A 19,644-nucleotide genomic window follows, 5' to 3' on the forward strand; every position below is an offset into this window, starting at 1 on the left:
TGATATCCTTTGCTGAAAATTATATCTAGATAGGCTCAGTAGCTGCTGATTGGTGGCTGCACATAGATAACTTGTCTGATTGGCTCACCCTGTTGTATTGCTATTTCTTCAATACAGGATATTTAAAGAATAAAGCAAATTAAATAATATAAGTAAATTGGAATTTTGTTTAAACCTGTATTCTCTACCTGAATCTTGAAAGAAAAACTTTGGGACTAATGTCCCTTTAAGTGTACTGCACTTCACTAACAGTTAGGGATGGGCGAATTGTTTGCAAAATTAAAAAATTTTTTATTATTATTATTTTTTTATCACTTTCATTCGTTCGTTTTGAATGTTTGTACAATAGTCTTAACATTTATTTAATGTAATAGTATTTCTAATGCTCTCTTCTAAATAGAAACATTTGAATTAATTTATTTTTATCTATTATGTATCAATTTACTAAATTCCCTACCTCATGAACTATTGAACTTTTGAATAGTATTTGTTAAATCGAATGTTACATTCTAAATTTCTAATGTGATATTCAATCTAATTATAAACATTTGAAAACTGGAAATAACATTCGATTACAGAGTTTTAATAGATTTTCATTGTTATCAACATTTGTCCAAAATGAGTGTCCACAGGACTATTTGTTCTACTAAACAAATTGCACTCTCAGAACATTTGCCCATCCCTACTAACAGTTATCCCAGAAGGAACGATGCAGCTTGAGATACGGTGTAAGAAAAATATATGGATATAGAAACAATCACAGCCGGTATATACTGCCTTACATTACACTGTAACATAGAAATAGTTTTTGCATTAGGAACAGATGAGTTGGAGTCCTTTATATTTGTATTAAAACTAACAGTAAATGCGCATTTGTGTACAAACTATCCCTAGGGATAAGTTGATCATTAACTGATAAAGACACTACCCTTAAAGGGACAGTCTACTTCATAATTGTTATTGTTTAAAAAGATAGATAATCCCTTTATTACCCATTCCCCAGTTTTGCATAACCAACACTGTTATATTAATAAACTTCTCTCTGTGATAACCTTGTATCTAAGCCTCTGCAGACTGTCCCCTCATCTCAGTTCTTTTGAAAGACAGAATTTTAGCCAATCAGTGCTGACTCAGAAATAACTCCATGGGAGTAAGCACAATGTTCTCTATATAGTACACATGAACTAGCACTGTCTGACTGTAGTGCAAAGGAGTGAGCACAACCTTCTCTATGACACACATGAACTAGCACTGTCTGGTTGTGAAAAGCTAATAAAATACACTGAGATAAGAGGCAGCCTGCAACAGGCAGATATTTAGAGGTTATAAATGTTGTTTGTGGAAAGCAGGGGAATGGGTAGTAAAGGTGTTATCTATATTTTTTAAACATTACAAAAAATCAAGTAGACTGTCCCTTTAAAGTGAAGGTTAATTTTGACAAATTAGTGCCCGGTTTTTAATAATCCTAATAAAAACAAGGGCACTTTAATTAATCAAAATTGACATTTCAAGCGTTTTCTTCAAAAACTTACCTTTTAATCCTGAGAGCTGCTGCAGCGCTTCCTCCACCCGTCGCAAGCCCTCTTCGCGGGTCCAAAATGACGAATCCGGCTTCATCCCCCGGGGGGAACGCCATGATTGAAGGAAGTCGGATTCATCATTTCTGACGTAAGCAGAGGCTTCCGACGGCCGGGGGAATCGATGGAGCAGCTTTCAGGATTAAAAGGTACGTTTTTTTTAAAAAACGCTTGAAATGTCAATTTTGATTAATTAAAGTGCCCTTGTTTTTAATAGGATTATTAAAAACCGAGCACTAATTCGTCAAAATTGACCTTGACTTTAGGGCCAGTCATAGGCTTGCACAGCTTGAATATAATTATTTTTTAAATAATATATTTTAAAATTAAAATGTTTTTTTAAGCCCCTTCGACCCAATAGTTGACAAAAGGACTTCAAAGATAGGCCCTTATGTCACATGACTAACAAAATAACCACATCCTGTCTCCATAGTAACCGCCTCAAAAATCCTTTTTTAAAATGTTTGTTTAACACTTATCTGCCACACTCGTAAGTGCGTTCTGTGTTAGTAATAGACTTGGAGGTTACATTTATTTGGTATCTGCCGACCATGGTTTAATGAATTCTTATAAACTATTTTGGGTAAATGTGTTTTGATTCTATTGAGTCCTCAGTAAAGTCAATAACAAGTCAATGTTTAACTTATGACAGAAAACAAAGTCACCGTTACATTGTGACAAATAAAGTGCTCACCTGTCGGTGGAAGCGAGTCCCATCTTCCTCGGGGACGTTCTCAAATTCTGTGACAATCACCTTCCCCTGAATTTCCCTGTGATTGCTCTGGATGCTGGTGTCCAGTAGATACACCTCCACGGCATCCCCTGTGTCTGATCACACAATAAACACACTGTGACCCTGCAAAGTTTACTCTTCAACAAAGGATGCCAAGAGAACCAGACAAATTTGATAACAGAACATAACGCTTTATCGGAATCATGAAAGTTTCATTTTGACGTTAGTGTCCCTAAAATATGGTGCGTCTTATATGCTACACACGAAAGGAAAATCAGTGGTTCCTCTTTGCAACTTTTCCTATGTAACCCTACAATGGCCTTAGCATGGTTAACCCTACCAATGGCTATTCTTCCATTTTAACACTGTATTGACTGGACAACTTGTGGCAAAAGTTTAAAAAAAAAGTCATTTGTTAACGCTGAATTAGCTAGATAGTTCACGTTAAAGGGACAGTCTACACCAGAATGTTATTGTTTTAAAAGATAGATAATCCCTTTATTACCCATTCCCCAGTTTTGCATAACCAACACAGTTATAATAATATACTTTTTACTTCTGTGATTATCTTGTATCTAAGCCTCTGCAAACTGCCCCTTTTTTCAGTTCTTTTGACAGACTTGCAGTTTAGCCAATCAGTGCCTGCTCCCAGATATCTTCACGTGCACAAGCACAGTGTTATCTATATGAAATACGTGAACTAACACCCTCTAGTGGTGAAAAACTGTTAAAATGCATTCTGAAAAGAGGTGGCCTTCAAGGTCTAAGAAATTAGCATATGAACCTCCTAGGTTTAGCTTTCAACTAAGAATACCAAGAGAACAAAGCAAAATTGGTGATAAAAGTAAATTGGAAAATTGTTTAAAATTACATGCTCTATCTGAATCATGAAAGTTTATTTTGGCCTAGACTGTCCCTTTAAAGGGACACTGAACCCAATTTTTTTTCCTTCATGATTTAGATAGAACAGCAATTTTAAGCAGCTTTCCAATTTACTCCTATTATACATTTTTCTTCATTTTCTTGCTATCTTTATTTAAAAAAGCAGGACTGTAAGCTTACGAGCCTGCCCATCTTTGGTTCAGCACCTGGGTAGCTCTTGCTGAATGGTGGCTAAATGTAGCCACCAATCAGCAAGCGCTATCCAGGGTACTGAACCAAAAATGGGCCGGCTCCTATGCTTACATTCCTGCTTTTTCAAATAAAGATACCAAAAGAGAAGAAAATGTGATAATAGGAGTAAATTAGAAAGTTGCTTTAAACTGCATGATCTAGCTAAATCATGAAATAATTTTTTTTTAGTTCAGTATCCCTTTAAATGCATAAAGAAACATTTTGTCATGGATTTTTGCTTTAAAAGTTGGGTGTGTCTTATGTGCCAATGGTATATTCGGCAATAAATAGGGACACGGCATATTTGTTGTACTGTTCATATAGTAAAGGCTGACTAGAGAATGGAACTATTACTCATTACTATTTCATTACTGTATTTTAGGTAGTGACTCTGGTTTGCTGGTGCACAAGAAAAGTTAAAAACACTGCTATAAAACTGAGTTTCACATAAAAAATAAAAGTAATACTCGGAGGGTTGAACTGATCAGTCACGTGATGTGAAGCGACAATTCTGTCAAGGTTCCATGGAACATTCTGCGCAAATACAAACGAATCCTCCTCAATATAGTCCACGTGCGGCAACTTCAAAGCCTGAAAACAAAAGGTAATACATTTTTTTTACATTGGTTACTATATAAATATAAATATATATATACTGTATATGTGTTTGTGTATATATATATATATATATATACAGTATATATATGCATGTGAGTGTGTGTGTGTGTGTTTGCATATATGTGTGTGCTTGCTTATATGTGTGTATGTATGTGTGTGTGCATATATGTGTGTGCTTGCTTATATGTGTGTATGTATGTGTGTGTGCATATGTATATGTTTGTGAGTATGTGTATCTGTATGTCTGTGTATAATATATTTGCATGTGAGTGTGTGTGTGTGTGTTTGCATATATGTGTGTGCTTGCTTATATGTGTGTATGTATGTGTGTGTGCATATGTATATGTTTGTGAGTATGTGTATCTGTATGTCTGTGTATAATATATTTGCATGTGAGTGTGTGTGTGTGTTTGCATATATGTGTGTGCTTGCTTATATGTGTGTATGTATGTGTGTGTGCATATGTATATGTTTGTGAGTATGTGTATCTGTATGTCTGTGTATAATATATTTGCATGTAAGTGTGTGCATATGTTTGTGTAAGTGTGTATATGTGTATTTGTTTATGTGTGTGTATGTATGTGTATTTGTTTATATGTGTGTGTATGTGTATTTGTTTATATGTGTGTATGTATGTGTATTTGTTTATATGTGTGTGTATGTATGTGTATTTGTTTATATGTGTGTGTATGTGTATTTGTTTATATGTGTGTATGTATGTGTATTTGTTTATATGTGTGTATGTATGTGTATTTTTTTATGTGTGTGTATGTATGTGTATTTGTTTATATGTGTGTATGTATGTGTATTTGTTTATATGTGTGTATGTATGTGTGTTTGTTTATATGTGTGTATGTGTATTTGTTTATATGTGTGTATGTATGTGTATTTGTTTATATGTGTGTATGTATGTGTGTTTGTTTATATGTGTGTATGTATGTGTATTTGTTTATATGTGTGTATGTATGTATGTGTATTTGTTTATATGTGTGTATGTATGTGTATTTGTTTATGTGTGTGTATGTATGTGTATTTGTTTATATGTGTGTATGTATGTGTATTTGTTTATGTGTGTGTGTCTATGTATGTGTATTTGTTTATGTGTGTGTATGTAAGTGTATTTGTTTATATGTGTGTATGTATGTGTATTTGTTTATATGTGTGTATGTATGTGTATTTGTTTGTGTGCATGTGTGTATATATGGGTGTTTTTCTGATTATATGTGTGTGTTTATATGTGTGTGTGTATGTATGTGTGTTTGTTTATATGTGTGTGTGTTTGTTTATATGTGTGTATGTATGTGTATTTGTTTATGTGTGTATGTGTGTTTGTTTATGTGTGTATGTATGTGTTTTTGTTTGTTTATATGTGTGTGTGTTTGTTTATGTGTGTGTATGTATATAAATATATATACAGTATGTATGTGTGTGTGTGTTTGTGCATGTGTGTGCGCTTTTTTTGGAGTACCGATACCTTTTCTTTTACAAAAAAGCACTGAATACATATGTATGTATATGTGTGTGATTGTGTATATATATATATGTGTGTGTGTATCAGGGCTTGAAATTTCCACTAGTCCTGAAGTAATAAGAAAATGCAGAGGATGAGTAAAAAATTTGACTTTTTCCTATTTTTAACATTGAGTAGAATAGTAACATTTTCCCTCTGGGCTAGTAGCTTTTAATCTTTGACTAGTAAATTATATTGATATTTTCTATCTCTGTAATGTGTGTGTGTGTTTATGTGTATGTATGTATGTTACTAAGTGGTAGTAAATGTGTGTGTATGTGTATATATATATATATATATATATATATACCCGGAACCCCCTTTTGCCTTCAGAACTGCCTACATTTCTGGTGGCATTGATTCAACAAGGTGTTGGAAACATTCTTCAGAGACTTTGGTTCATATTGACATGATAGCATCACGCAGTTGCTGCATATTTGTCGGCTGCACATCCATGATGCGAATCTCCCGTTCCACCACATCCCTAAGGGGCTCTATTGGAGTGAGATCTGGTGACTGTGGAGGCCATTGGAGTACAGTGAACTCATTGCCATGTTCAAGAAAGCAGTTTGAGATGATTTGAGCTTTGTGACAAGGTGCATTATCCTGCTGGAATTAGCCATCAGAAGATGGGTACACTGTAGTCATAAAGGGATGGATATGGTCAGCAACAATACTCAGGTAGTCTGTGGTGTTTAAACAATGCTCAATTTGTACTAAGGGGGCAAAAGTGTGGCAAGAAAATATCCCCTACACCACCACCACCAGCCTGAACCATTAATACAAGGCAGGATGGATCTGTACTTTCATGTTGTTTATGCCAATGTCGCAGTTGAAATCGAGACGACTCAGACCAGGCAACATTTTTCCAATTTTCTATTGTCCAATTTTGGTGAGCCTGTGCGAATTGTAGCCTCAGTTTCCTGTTCTTAGCTAACAGAACAATCCACAAGGGAAGACAGCACCACTCTCAAAATTGGGGCATGGAAAAGGGATTAGCCAGGTCCCAGTATCACTTTGATTAATCAAAGATTTCCAGCCTCCAAGTGACAAAAAAATAAAAAAAAACTTTATTAACTTAAACAGGATCCATAATACAGCAACAATGTTTTAAACCAGGAATTAGTTCTTAGTCATGTCCAAGAACATGGCTTAGACATGACTAAGAACCAATTGCTGGTTTGAAACGTTGTTGCTGTATTATGGACCCAGTTTAAGTTAATAAAGGCTTTTTAATTTGTCATTTGGAGGCTGGAAATCTTTGACTGATCCTGTTCTTAGCTGACAGGAGTGGCACCCGGTGTGGTCTTCTGCTGCTGCAGCCCATCTGCTTCAAGGTTTGACGTTTTTTGCGTTCAGAGATGGTATTCTGCACACCTTGGTTGTAAAGAGTGGTTATTTGAGTTACTGTTGCCTTTCTATCATCTCAAACCAGTCTGCCCATTCTCCTCTGACCTCTGACATCAACAAGGCATTTTCGTCCACATAACTGCCGCTCACCGGATATTTTCTGTTTTCCGGACCATTCTCTGTAAACCATAGAGATGGTTGTGCATAAAAATATCAGTAGATCAGCAGTTTTTGAAATACTCAGACCAGCTTGTGTGGCACCAACAACCATGCCACATTAAAAGTCACTTAAATCCCCTTTCCTCCCCATTCTGATGCTCGGTTTGAACTTCAGCAAGTTGTCTTCACCACGTCTAGATGCCTAAATGCATTGAGTTGCTGCCATGTTATTGGCTGACTAGCAATTTGTGTTACCAAGCAGTTGAACAGGTGTACCTAATAAAGTGGCCGGTGAGTGTATATCCTGTATATATATATATATATATATATATATATATATAATATATATATATAACATATATATATATAACATATATATATAAAACACGGAAGGGGACTGCACTCTCAGACCGGACCTGGTACACATCCCATGACCCTGCAACATGCTCAGCCCTGGGTGCTCACTGACACTCACAGGAAGCTGTGCTGTCCCCAGAGTCACAGGCAGTTAACCCCAGACAGGTCTGGGTGCAAGAACCATAGGGAAAATTACAAAACAAATTAATACAACACACAGAGAAAGTCCTGCACTCGGTCTGAGAGTGCAGTCCCCTTCCCGTGTTTTGTATATGTCTGGGGTGATTACATAAGCCTGTGCACCCTTCACTTGTTGGTAGCTTCCAAAAGATGTGGAAAACGGCACACTTTTCTTTTCTATGTGGCGCACGGAATACCAGACTTGCCAGGTCCAATCAAAGCATCAAAAACAAAAAGATTCCAGCCTCCAAAATCAATAAAAGACCTTTATTTTTCCATGTAGGGTCCCAGAACACACATACAACGTTTCAGGCCTGTTGGATTGAGAGCTTGCATTGTGTGGCTGTTTTAGGGTCCCAGGTTTTTGGAAGGGACCTTGACATGGTACCTGGGCTTGTCCCATTTGGCCAAATGTGGTAACTAACCCTTCCATTTTTGCTTTTAATCTTAGCTGAGAGCTTGTGAGTGAGTGCTGGACTTTCTCTGTGTGTTTTATATATATAGATAGATAGATAGATAGATAGATACAGAGGTTTTTTTGTAAAAAAAAAAAAAGAAAAGGGCTGGTACTCATTGATTATTGATTGATATATATATTTTGCAGCCCCCTCTTGTAAAAACTAGAGTATTTACATGATGATTACTTATATTAACTGTTATGAGATGGCAGAGGTGGTGGTACTTAGTATTGGTAAATACCCACATAAAAAGCCCTGTGTATATATATTAATTTCTGTCTATAATATTTTCTTTTAAAACGGATGACATTGAGCCCTTAATAAATCATTAGCTTCACTTCCTCTGCGGCCTCAGACAAGCAAACAAATCAATAAGGCAAATATTTGTTCTTATCTTGTCTTGTTTGTTTTTTAGTTGGTCAGTTTTAATATTTTTTTAAGTTACAGACATTTTATTCTATGCCATTTTATAATTAGCATGATTTAAATGGCAAATATTTAATTGGAATCATACATGGGCATTCTGATAATTATATTTTAGTTTCATATTGATTTGCACTATGGGGTGATCTTATCATCAAACCCGGAAATGATTCTGTTTAATAACATGTAAACTGACTGTGTGCAAAACTGTTATTATTTAAAGGGACATGAAACCCACATTTTTTCTTTCATTAATCAGAGCGTGCAATTTTAAACAACTTTCCTATTTACTTCTATTATTTAATTCGCTTCCTTCTCTTGTTGTCCTTTGCTGAAAGGTTTATCTAGGTAAGCTCAGGAGCAGCATAGAATCTAGGTGCTAGCTGCTGATTGGTGGCTACATATATATACCAATCTTTATTGGCTCAACCATGTGTTCAGTTAGAAACTATTAGTGCATTGCTGCTCCTTTAAAAATGATACCTAGAGAATGAAGCAAATTTGATAATAGAAGTAGTAAACTGAAAAGTTGTTTAAAATTGTTCTACCTAAATCATGAAATAAATTTTTTGGGTTTCATGTTCCTTTAAATTTGCCAGCCCCCTGTATCATGTGACAGTCATCAGCAAATCATAGACTCATATATTTATTTACCGTGAACTGGAGCTGATGCCTCAGAGAGTGTGCATATAACTGTATCATGTAACAGCCATCAGCGAATCACAGACTCATATACGTACCCACTGTGAACTCTTGCACATGCTCAGTAGGACAGTGCACAATTTCATATTGGAAGTTAAAGGGATACTAAACCCATTTTTTTATTTCATGATTCAGATAGAGCATGAGATTTTAAGCACCTTTCTAATTTACTCCTATTATCAATTTTTCTTTGTTCTCATGCTATCTTGATTTGAAAAAGCAGTACTGTAAGCTTTAGAGTCAGACCATTTTTTGTTCAGCACATGGGTAGCACTTGCTGATTTGTGGCTAAATGTAGCAAACCAATCATCAGCTCTACCAAGGTGCTGAACTAAAAAATGGGCCGGCTCCTAACCTTTTATTACTGCTTTTTCAAATCAAGATAACAAAGAAAAATTGATAATAGGAGTAAATTAGAAAGTTGCTTAAAATTGCATGCTCTATCTGAATCATGAAAGAAAAAATGAGGGGTTAGTATCCCTTTAACTGGAAAATCTCTTTAAACTGCTGCTCTATTGGAATCATGAAAGTTTAATTCTGACCTTAGTGTTCTTTTAATGTGTTTACAATTACTTTTTATGTCAGCTGCAGGGTATAAAATGTATGGGAAAATACTCATCTAGGTATATTTTTGTATATGAAATAGCTGTATCTGCTAATTGAAACCACAACCCAATCAAACCGGCTTGCAAAAGTCTTTGAAGGACTTTTTTGAACATCAAATTGTAATGTAGGTGTTTCTTCTTCACATACAGAACCCTTCATAGTGAGATAAATAGTAAAATTTGACTTTCTAAAATTATTTGAGGGATGGACTTTGCAATACTGACAAGCCTTGTTAGATAATCTTGCCAAACAATTTAATACTCCAGTAAGTAAAATGTATCAATGAGAGCACAATAAAGGGAAGAATAAAAATGTATGTCTATGAGTAAGCGCCACTAGGGGAGCAAAACGCGTCGTACGTTTGCCAACTTAGACACCTAGTCATGCTTTGTAAATGTTTAAGTGCTACAATAAAAGTTTTTTTGTTTTTACACATCTTATTTTCTGAAATGCTTGTTACTCAATTTGTATGGTGGTGTTTGGCAGTTTGAGCTACTGCAGTAACAGCGCTCCGGGTTTAGGTAGCCTCGCTTTGGATACTCTTACACCTCCGTGTTGGGAGAGCCGGTCACAGTCTGCAGCCACGGTGTGTGCAGTGACAATAAAATGATAGTGCACTGTCTTGTCAAATACACACTTGCCAGTAACTGTTTATCTGTGCTTAGCGTACATTCAGTAGGCCCTGCTTAAGCCATTATATATCAGGACAGGGTATACCATGATGGCTGCCCAGAAGTAATATCTGAGCATTTAGTTGGCTGGGGTTTAGGGTTTCTTATCTCTTTAAACCAAAGAAAACAAAATGTTTTCTTTCATTATTCAGCCAGAGAATACCATTTTAAATAAGTTTCCAATTTACTTCTATTATCAAATTTGCTTTGTTCTCTTGTTATTCTTTGTTGAAAAGATATCTAGATAGGTAGCGTGCACATGTCTGAAGTACTACAGGAAATAGTGCTGCCATCTAGTGCTCTTGTTAATGTATAACATTGCTGCAAAACTGCTGCCATCTAGTGCTCTTGTTAATGTATAACATTGCTGCAAAACTGCTGCCATCTAGTGCTCTTGTTAATGTATAACATTGCTGCAAAACTGCTGCCATCTAGTGCTCTTGTTAATGTATAACATTGTTATAAAACTGCTGCCATCTAGTGCTCTTGTTAATGTATAACATTGTTGTAAAACTGCTGTCATCTAGTGCTCTTGCTAATGTATAACATTGTTATAAAACTGCTGCCATCTAGTGCTCTTGCTAATGTATAACATTGTTGTAAAACTGCTGCCATCTAGTGCTCTTGTTAATGTATAACATTGCTGCAAAACTGCTGCCATCTAGTGCTCTTGTTAATGTATAACATTGTTGTAAAACTGCTGCCATCTAGTGCTCTTGTTAATGTATAACATTGTTATAAAACTGCTGCCATCTAGTGCTCTTGTTAATGTATAACATTGTTGTAAAACTGCTGCCATCTAGTGCTCTTGTTAATGTATAACATTGTTGTAAAACTGCTGCCATCTAGTGCTCTTGTTAATGTATAACATTGTTATAAAACTGCTGCCATCTAGTGCTCTTGTTAATGTATAACATTGTTGTAAAACTGCTGCCATCTAGTGCTCTTGTTAATGTATAACATTGTTGTAAAACTGCTGCCATCTAGTGCTCTTGTTAATGTATAACATTGTTGTAAAACTGCTGCCATCTAGTGCTCTTGTTAATGTATAACATTGTTATAAAACTGCTGCCATCTAGTGCTCTTGTTAATGTATAACATTGTTATAAAACTGCTGCCATCTAGTGCTCTTGTTAATGTATAACATTGTTGTAAAACTGCTGCCATCTAGTGCTCTTGCTAATGTATAACATTGTTATAAAACTGCTGCCATCTAGTGCTCTTGCTAATGTATAACATTGTTGTAAAACTGCTGCCATCTAGTGCTCTTGCTAATGTATAATATTGTTGTAAAACTGCTGCCATCTAGTGCTCTTGCTAATGTATAACATTGCTGCAAAACTGCTGCCATCTAGTGCTCTTGCTAATGTATAACATTGCTGCAAAACTGCTGCCATCTAGTGCTCTTGTTAATGTATAACATTGCTGCAAAACTGCTGCCATCTAGTGCTCTTGTTAATGTATAACATTGTTGTAAAACTGCTGCCATCTAGTGCTCTTGCTAATGTATAACATTGATACAAAAATGCTGCAGACACATGCACGCTCCTGAGCTTACCTTTCTGCTTTTCAACAAAGGATGACAAGAAAACAAAGAAAAATTGCTAATATAAGTAAATTGTAAAGTTGTTTAAAATGATATGCTCTATTTGAAAGCTGACAGAAATATTTTGGGTTTTATGTTCCTTTAATTCTGTATAAGAACAATAATTACTGATGGACATTATCTGTTACGTTACTGAAGAAGCAAAAGGAAATGCTAATACCTTGTAAAACAGTGATATTCACTTAACGTATTTTTTTAATTATGTTGATAAAATGGAACAAAAATATTTCTTCACAAGGAGCTGATGCCGGTATCAGATGCGATTTTTACATTTTCCATGTAAACTTAAAGGGACAGTAAAGTCATAATTAGACATTCATGATTTAGACAGAGCATACAAATTTAAACAACTTTCCACTTTACTTCTATTATTTAATTTGCTTCCTTCTCTTGTTATCCTTTGCTAAAAGGTTTATATAGGTATATATATATATATATATATATATATATATATATACCTATATATATATAGGTATAGGTTTATATAGGTAAACTCAAGAGGTTCTAGCTGCTGATTGGTGGCTGCCTACATATACCGATTGTCATTGGCTCATACATGTGTTCAGTTAGAAACCAGTAGTGCACTGCTGCTCCTTCAACAAATGATACCAAGAGAATGAAGCACATTTGATAATAGAAGTAAACTGGAAAATTGTTTAAAATTGTATTTTCTACCTAAATCATGAAAACAATGTTTTGGGTTTCATGTCCCTTTAGGATTACATGAACCCTGTGAATTAATGTTCCTTGGACATTATTTATGCAAAATTATAGAAAAAGGATAAAATCATTTACTTGATCCCATAAGTGCAAATATAAAGCAACCACAAGCTCAGTCTTAGTAAAACGACTGCCGGTGATAACCAGATGCAACTTACCATCTCCAATAAATCACTGCTCATCTTCACCACAAACCCTCGGAAGAGAATATGAAAGATGTGTACAATCTTAGTGAGGTAACCATGTTTAGCTGCTTTCGTCTTCAGACGGTGAATGACTCTTTCGATGTGAGACTTGTGGACATTTTCTTTCAGCACCACCACGTACTGACCAACCGTACGCCACGAGTCCTGAAAAATAGGCACAGACAATAGTTATCATCACCAGGAATTAAAGTCAAGAATTAAACAAAAGGGTTATGATTCTAAAATACAAATAAAGTTTTAGGATCGGCACAAATCTATAGCACACGTTACGTAAATGTGCTATCAGGTGTGTGTGAGACACAGTCCTTAGTGGACGTGAGGTTGTTTTGTGCAAGTGATTCTGCCAAAGACTTTGTGTTGCCATCTTGCAGCGGGTACAAGCATGTGTCACCTTATTGCTCCAGTAGAAAGTCCCAGGGGCACTGTCCTTGTCGGGTATGTGAGTGTCTTCCTCCTGGGCAAGAGTAAGAACCAATTCTTCCCCATAGTCTTCCTCATCCCCCAAAACCGGAAATGGTCCAAGGGAGAAACAGCAAAGAAGAAACACAAGGGGGGTGGCTAGCATCATTTGGAATCCTGGGGTATAATATCACCCGTAAGTGGGGCGATATATTCTGAGGGAAGGAATATATTGCTCAGGGCAGTAGACTGAAGCCAAAGGAAGGAAGTCAGCGGAGTAACATGATATGAATGAGTGGCAAGAGGAGGTGACCAGGTGTCAGGTCCCTTGTACTCAGCAGATTCCTACAGGAAACAAAACGTTACCGTTATATCCAGATACCTGGAGCCTAAATTTGGGAGGGGAAGGGATGGATCACACCACACTGTGTCATATCGGATGATCCTGTCTGGTTAATCATTACGTAACTTGCTTTCCCTCATTTTTTAAGTCAAAGAGTTGGAACCTTTTTGTGTACTGATGTAACCTTTCCCTATCAGCACATGTTATTCCCATGACATCTGCGTGTCATTTCCAGAAAACAGTGGAAATAAAGGGAAGCGCTAAAAAGCAAATCCTAAATACTATATGTGTAATGACTGCGGTTTAACAGTTTAAAACTTCCAAATTTATGTGTGAAAGAAAAAATATATATTTTTCACAGGTTAATATATATATACATACATAAGATTGGCCAATCTCAAAAATAAAAACTTCAATAACACATAAAATTGTGGCACATAATAAAACCGGTTATGGGGTTACTTCTAAAATGAATAGCTTAAAAGCGTGATATCCATCGAAAACTGAAAAATCTAAAAGACTGAAAAAAAATACTTAAGTCTCTTGCGCCCAATTGTAGTGTAGAGCTGCAGTATTAAGGCTGTGACACACTGCAAGCGATGCGGCGCGAGGCGAAGCAGCTGCTTCGCACCGCATCGCTTCTGAAGTTCAATTATTTCATCTCTGAGCGCTCAGCTACGCGACCTGACGCAGCAGAGATGAAAAGGCAGGACACACTGAGTGCGCACAGCTGCATCTACACGCTGCGCACCGCTCCGCTTGCAGTGTGTCACAGCCTTTAGAATCTAAAATATGAACAGTAAAGAACTTGAAAATGTCACTGCTAAACAAGTGTAACAAAGTGTACCCAAAAGAGGAGATATCTTCAGAGTATACCTATGGAAAATACTCATGTTTTGAACTCTCAAAAATGGGTATAATCGGTCTCCTAGTGGTGAGCTGATTGCTCTGTCCCAGTATTCTGATGCGAGCAGAAAACGAAAGAAGGATGGGCCAAATATGACGCTTTTCTCCAATTGCGTGTATCACAATTTGTGTACCCCCCCATGTGCATGGGCACTCTAATGTATACACTCTAACAGCACACCCCTCCCATGCACACAGGCACTCTAATATATACACACTCACAGCACACCCCTCCCATGCACACAGGCACTTTAATGTATACACAATCACAGTAGACCCCTAAACACATGCCTACATATATACAGACAAGAGCACAGACATGCAGTTTCTCATGCTCATTTACACACATATGTACATACATGCACTTATTCATGCTCATATACACACATATGCAAACACATGCACTTATTCATGCTCATATACGCACACACATGAACTTATTCATGCTCATATACACACATATGCACACACATGCACTTATTCATGCTCATATACACACAAACATATGCACACGCATGAACTTATTCATGCTCATATACACACATATGCACATACATGCACTTATTCATGCTCATATACACACACATATGCACACACATGAACTTATTCATGCTCATATACACACATATGCACATACATGAACTTATTCATGCACATGCACAGATAGACATGCAGTTACTCATGCTCATATACACACATATGCACTTACACATATGCACATACATGCACTTATTCATGCTCATATACACACACATATGCACATACATGCACTTATTCACGCTCATATACACACATATGCACATTAATGCCCTTATTCATGCTCATATACACACATACATGCACTAATTCATGCTCATATACACACATACATGCACTAATTCATGCTCATATACACACATGCATGCACCAATTCATGCTTATATACACACATACATGTACTAATTCATGCTCATATACACACATACATGCCCTTATTCATGCTCATATACACACATACATGCACTAATTCATGCTCATATACACACATACATGCACTAATTCATGCTCATATACACACATACATGCACTTATTCATGCTCATATGCACACATATATGCACATACGTGCACTTACTCATACACATATATATGCACATATGTACACATATCCATTTGCATATACACACATTTGCACATATGTGTACTTATTCATGCCCATAAACATATGCACATACTTACACTTACTTATGTGCATATACAAAGACATTTATTTATCTATACATATAGATACACATATGCACACAAACCTTAAAGCAACATTGTAATATTTTATTTTCCTTGTTTAATCTAAAAGAGAACATTTCAAAATGTGTTTCAGTTTTTGATCTTTGAAAAATTCATGGTCCTGTGGTGAGTACATTTTCATCTCACCCTTGCAGATGCCTGGCCCTCTTTATCACCCATTCCCTCAATCTTCATAGCAAACTGTCTCTCTCCCTCAGTTGCACCTTTCAACAAATACAACCCATCTCTTCCCTCACATTTTCTTCCTTCTAAACCTACATGATTTGCTTATTCTCTACCCTCTCTCTAGGTGTCACAGTTATATATCACCCCCCTGGCTCCCTATCTCAATTTGTTGAACAACTTGCTGTCTGGTGGTATATTTTAGCGTATCCTTCTCCGGCACATCCTACGCCCCTTTACCACTTTCTGTTGGGGTTCCACAAGGCTCTGTTCTTGGTCCCCTTCTCTTCTCAATCTATGCTTTATCCTTGGGTTCCTTTATAAGGTCCCATGGATTTCAGTATCATTTATATGCTGATGGCACCCAAATAAACTTCTACACCAAACCTATCCTGTTCCTTTTCTTTCTGATATTTCATCCTAGATGTCGTCTCACTATCTTAAGCTGACATACTGGCACTCTTTTATGCTGTCATTCTCTCATGCTGCTTCCGTCACTCTCAAATGCTATCACTCTCTCATCCTGTCACTCTCACATGCTGTCTCTGTCACTCTCTCATGCTGTCACTCTCACATGCTGACACTGTCACATGCTGTCATTCTCTCATGCTGTCACTCTTACATACTGACACTCTATGATGCTGTCACTCTCACATGCTGTTGCTGTCACTCTCGCATGCTGTCAATCTCACATACTGACACTCTCTGATGCTGTCACTCTCTCATGCTGTCATTCTCACATGCTGTTTCTGTCACCCTCACATGCTGACACTCACATGCTGTCTCTGTCACTCTCACATGCTGTCTCTGTCACTCTCACATACTGACACTCTCACATGCTGTCTCTGTCATTCTCACCTGCTGTCACTCTCTCATGCTGACAATCTCACATGCTGTCACTCTCTCATGCTGACAATCTCACATGCTGTCACTCTCTCATGCTGAAACTCTCATGCTGTCACTCTCTCATGTTGTCACTTTCACATGCTGACACTCTCACATGCTATCTCTATCACTCTCACATCACATGCTGTCACTCTCTCATGCTGACACTCTCTCATGCTGACACTTACTTGCTGTCACTCTCACATGCTGTCTCTGTTACTCTCACATGCTGACACTCACATGCTGTCTCTGTCATTCTTACATGCTGACACTCTCACATGCTGTTTTTGTCACTCTCACATGCTGACACTCTCTCATGCTGTCACTCTCTCATGCTGTCACTCTCACATGCTGTCACTCTCTCATGCTGACACTCTCTCCTGCTGTCAGTGTCACTCTCGCATGCTGACACTCTCACGTGCTGTCTCTGTCATTCTCACATGCTGTCACTCTGACATGCTGTCTCTGTCACTCTCACATGCTGTCTATGTCACTCTCAAGCTGTCAATCTCACATGCTGTCACTCTCACATACTGTCTCTGTAACTCTCACAGACTCACTCTCACATGCTGTCTCTGTCACTCTCACATGCTGTCACTCTTACATGCTGTCTCTGTAAGTCTCACATGCTGTCACTCTCACATGCTGTCATTCTTACATGCTGTCTCTGTCACTCTCATCTTGTCACTGTCAGTCTCACATGCTGTCACTCTCACATGCTATCTCTGTAACTCTCACAGACTGTCACTCTCACATGCTCTCTCTGTCACTCTCTCATGCTGTCACTCTCACATGCTGACACTCTCACATGCTGACACTCTCACATGCTGTCACTCTCACATGCTGTCACTCTCACATGCTGACACTCTCACATGCTGACACTCTCACATGCTGTCACTCTTACATGCTGTCTCTGTAAGTCTCACATGCTGTCACTCTCACATGCTGTCATTCTTACATGCTGTCTCTGTCACTCTCATCCTGTCACTGTCAGTCTCACATGCTGTCACTCTCACATGCTGTCTCTGTAACTCTCACAGACTGTCACTCTCACATGCTCTCTCTGTAACTCACAGGCTGTCACTCTCACATGCTGTCTCTGTCACTCTCACATGCTGACACACATGCTGACACTCTCACATGCTGTCACTCTTACATGCTGTCTCTGCCACTCTCATCCTGTCACTGTCAGTCTCACATGCTGTCATTCTCACATGCTGTCTCTGTAACTCTCACAGACTGTCACTCTCACATGCTGTCTCTATAACTCACAGGCTGTCACTCTCACATGCTGTCTCTGTCACTCTCACATGCTGTCTCTGTAACTCACAGGCTGTCACTCTCACAGGCTGTCACTCTCACATGCTGACACTCTCACATGCTGTCACTCTCACATGCTGTCACTGTCAGTTGTAAGTATAAACATTACTCTGTGCTTTCTCGCCCATACACACTGTTTATTATGAGACCAGTTTATATCACACAACCCTGCAAGGTGCCCTCTCTGACATGTGGTAGTCACTCAGCTATACAGCGTGTGCATTTCCCAGTACCTAGAGCTTTACAAGGCAAATACACTGTACATTTACTATAGACCAGCAAATTGCTAATACTAATACTTATTCTAATTTAATATCAGAGTAATTCCCTGTGGTCATATGAGTAGATGGAAATACCCCAACCCGAGTCTCTAGAGAGAATCCTTTTCTGTCTCCCCTGTTCCTGTAATCATCACACTGGTATGTCTGGCCCTCTGCAGCAGACACATAAGGAGACATTTTACCCCCATGACACAGAGATTTGTGTATTACAGAACATGACCAGCCAGGCAGGGACCCCTGTGAGTAACGTTCCCTCATGGCAGAGCAGTGCAGCGCTAATGTTTATTTCAGTGCTCATTACTAAGAAATTATATTCACTTAATCTCCTACCAGGTAAGGATATCACACAGAAAGCTTCCTACAAGGAGGGAATATCCCGCAGACAGCCATGTATTCAACTGCAAACATGGCACAGTGAACACACCCTTCTTTGCCATCAATCAGCTGACTCAAGCTCTTATGCTAATCATTATACGTTTATTTCCTCTCATACACCCCAGATTTCCTAACAAGACTATTTCATGTGACTTATATCCTGAAACCACAGAGAGCTCTTCTGAAACATCAGTTCCTGCCGCCCACCTACTACCCCATCAACTACCCCATCTACTACCCCACCTACTACCCCACCTACTACCCCATCTACTACCCCACCTACTACCCCATCTACTACCCCACCTACTACCCGTCTTCCTGGGCAAAATTCTGCAGGCAAATTCAGGGAAAAAATCAACACTATTAAAATGTTTTATTTTTTTTGCCAAACCCCAATTCTTAAACCTCCACCTCCCCTACTTCTGCTGCTTCTTCAAAATAACAGAGAGGGGAAGGTCCACACTCTTATCTTCTCAACCCCCTTCCATTACAACTCCTGCCATCTATATCTCTGCTGTTCTTATTCCAACCATTTTAAGCCACCTCTGGCACATTGTGTGATTCTTTTCTAGCATACAATCACTCTCTGCTCTTGACTAAGACTCCCCCTCTAGCATTCTATATCCTTTCTTTTTCTGTTTTTCCTCCTATCTCTCAGAATGATCAGTCTATAACCGGGTTCTTCAAACCACGGATCAGGA

General features: G+C 37.8%; 1 protein-coding gene across 1 annotated transcript in view; it reads right to left on the reverse strand.

Moving 5' to 3' along the window:
• PCSK9 (proprotein convertase subtilisin/kexin type 9) overlaps window positions 1–13,928 on the reverse strand; it is a 77,871-nt gene extending 63,943 nt beyond the window's left edge. The window contains exons 1-4 of the mRNA XM_053693423.1: window positions 13,381–13,928; window positions 12,942–13,133; window positions 3,891–4,014; window positions 2,272–2,405 (exon numbers count right to left, since the gene is read on the reverse strand). Coding sequence (XP_053549398.1) covers window positions 2,272–2,405; window positions 3,891–4,014; window positions 12,942–13,133; window positions 13,381–13,557 — 627 coding nt within the window. The 5' untranslated portion in view covers window positions 13,558–13,928. The remainder of the gene's footprint in view (window positions 1–2,271; window positions 2,406–3,890; window positions 4,015–12,941; window positions 13,134–13,380) is intronic.
• Window positions 13,929–19,644: the final 5,716 nt, after the last annotated feature.

The sequence above is a fragment of the Bombina bombina genome, chromosome 10, assembly GCF_027579735.1.
Source record: "Bombina bombina isolate aBomBom1 chromosome 10, aBomBom1.pri, whole genome shotgun sequence".
Classification (NCBI taxonomy): Eukaryota; Metazoa; Chordata; class Amphibia; order Anura; family Bombinatoridae; genus Bombina; species Bombina bombina.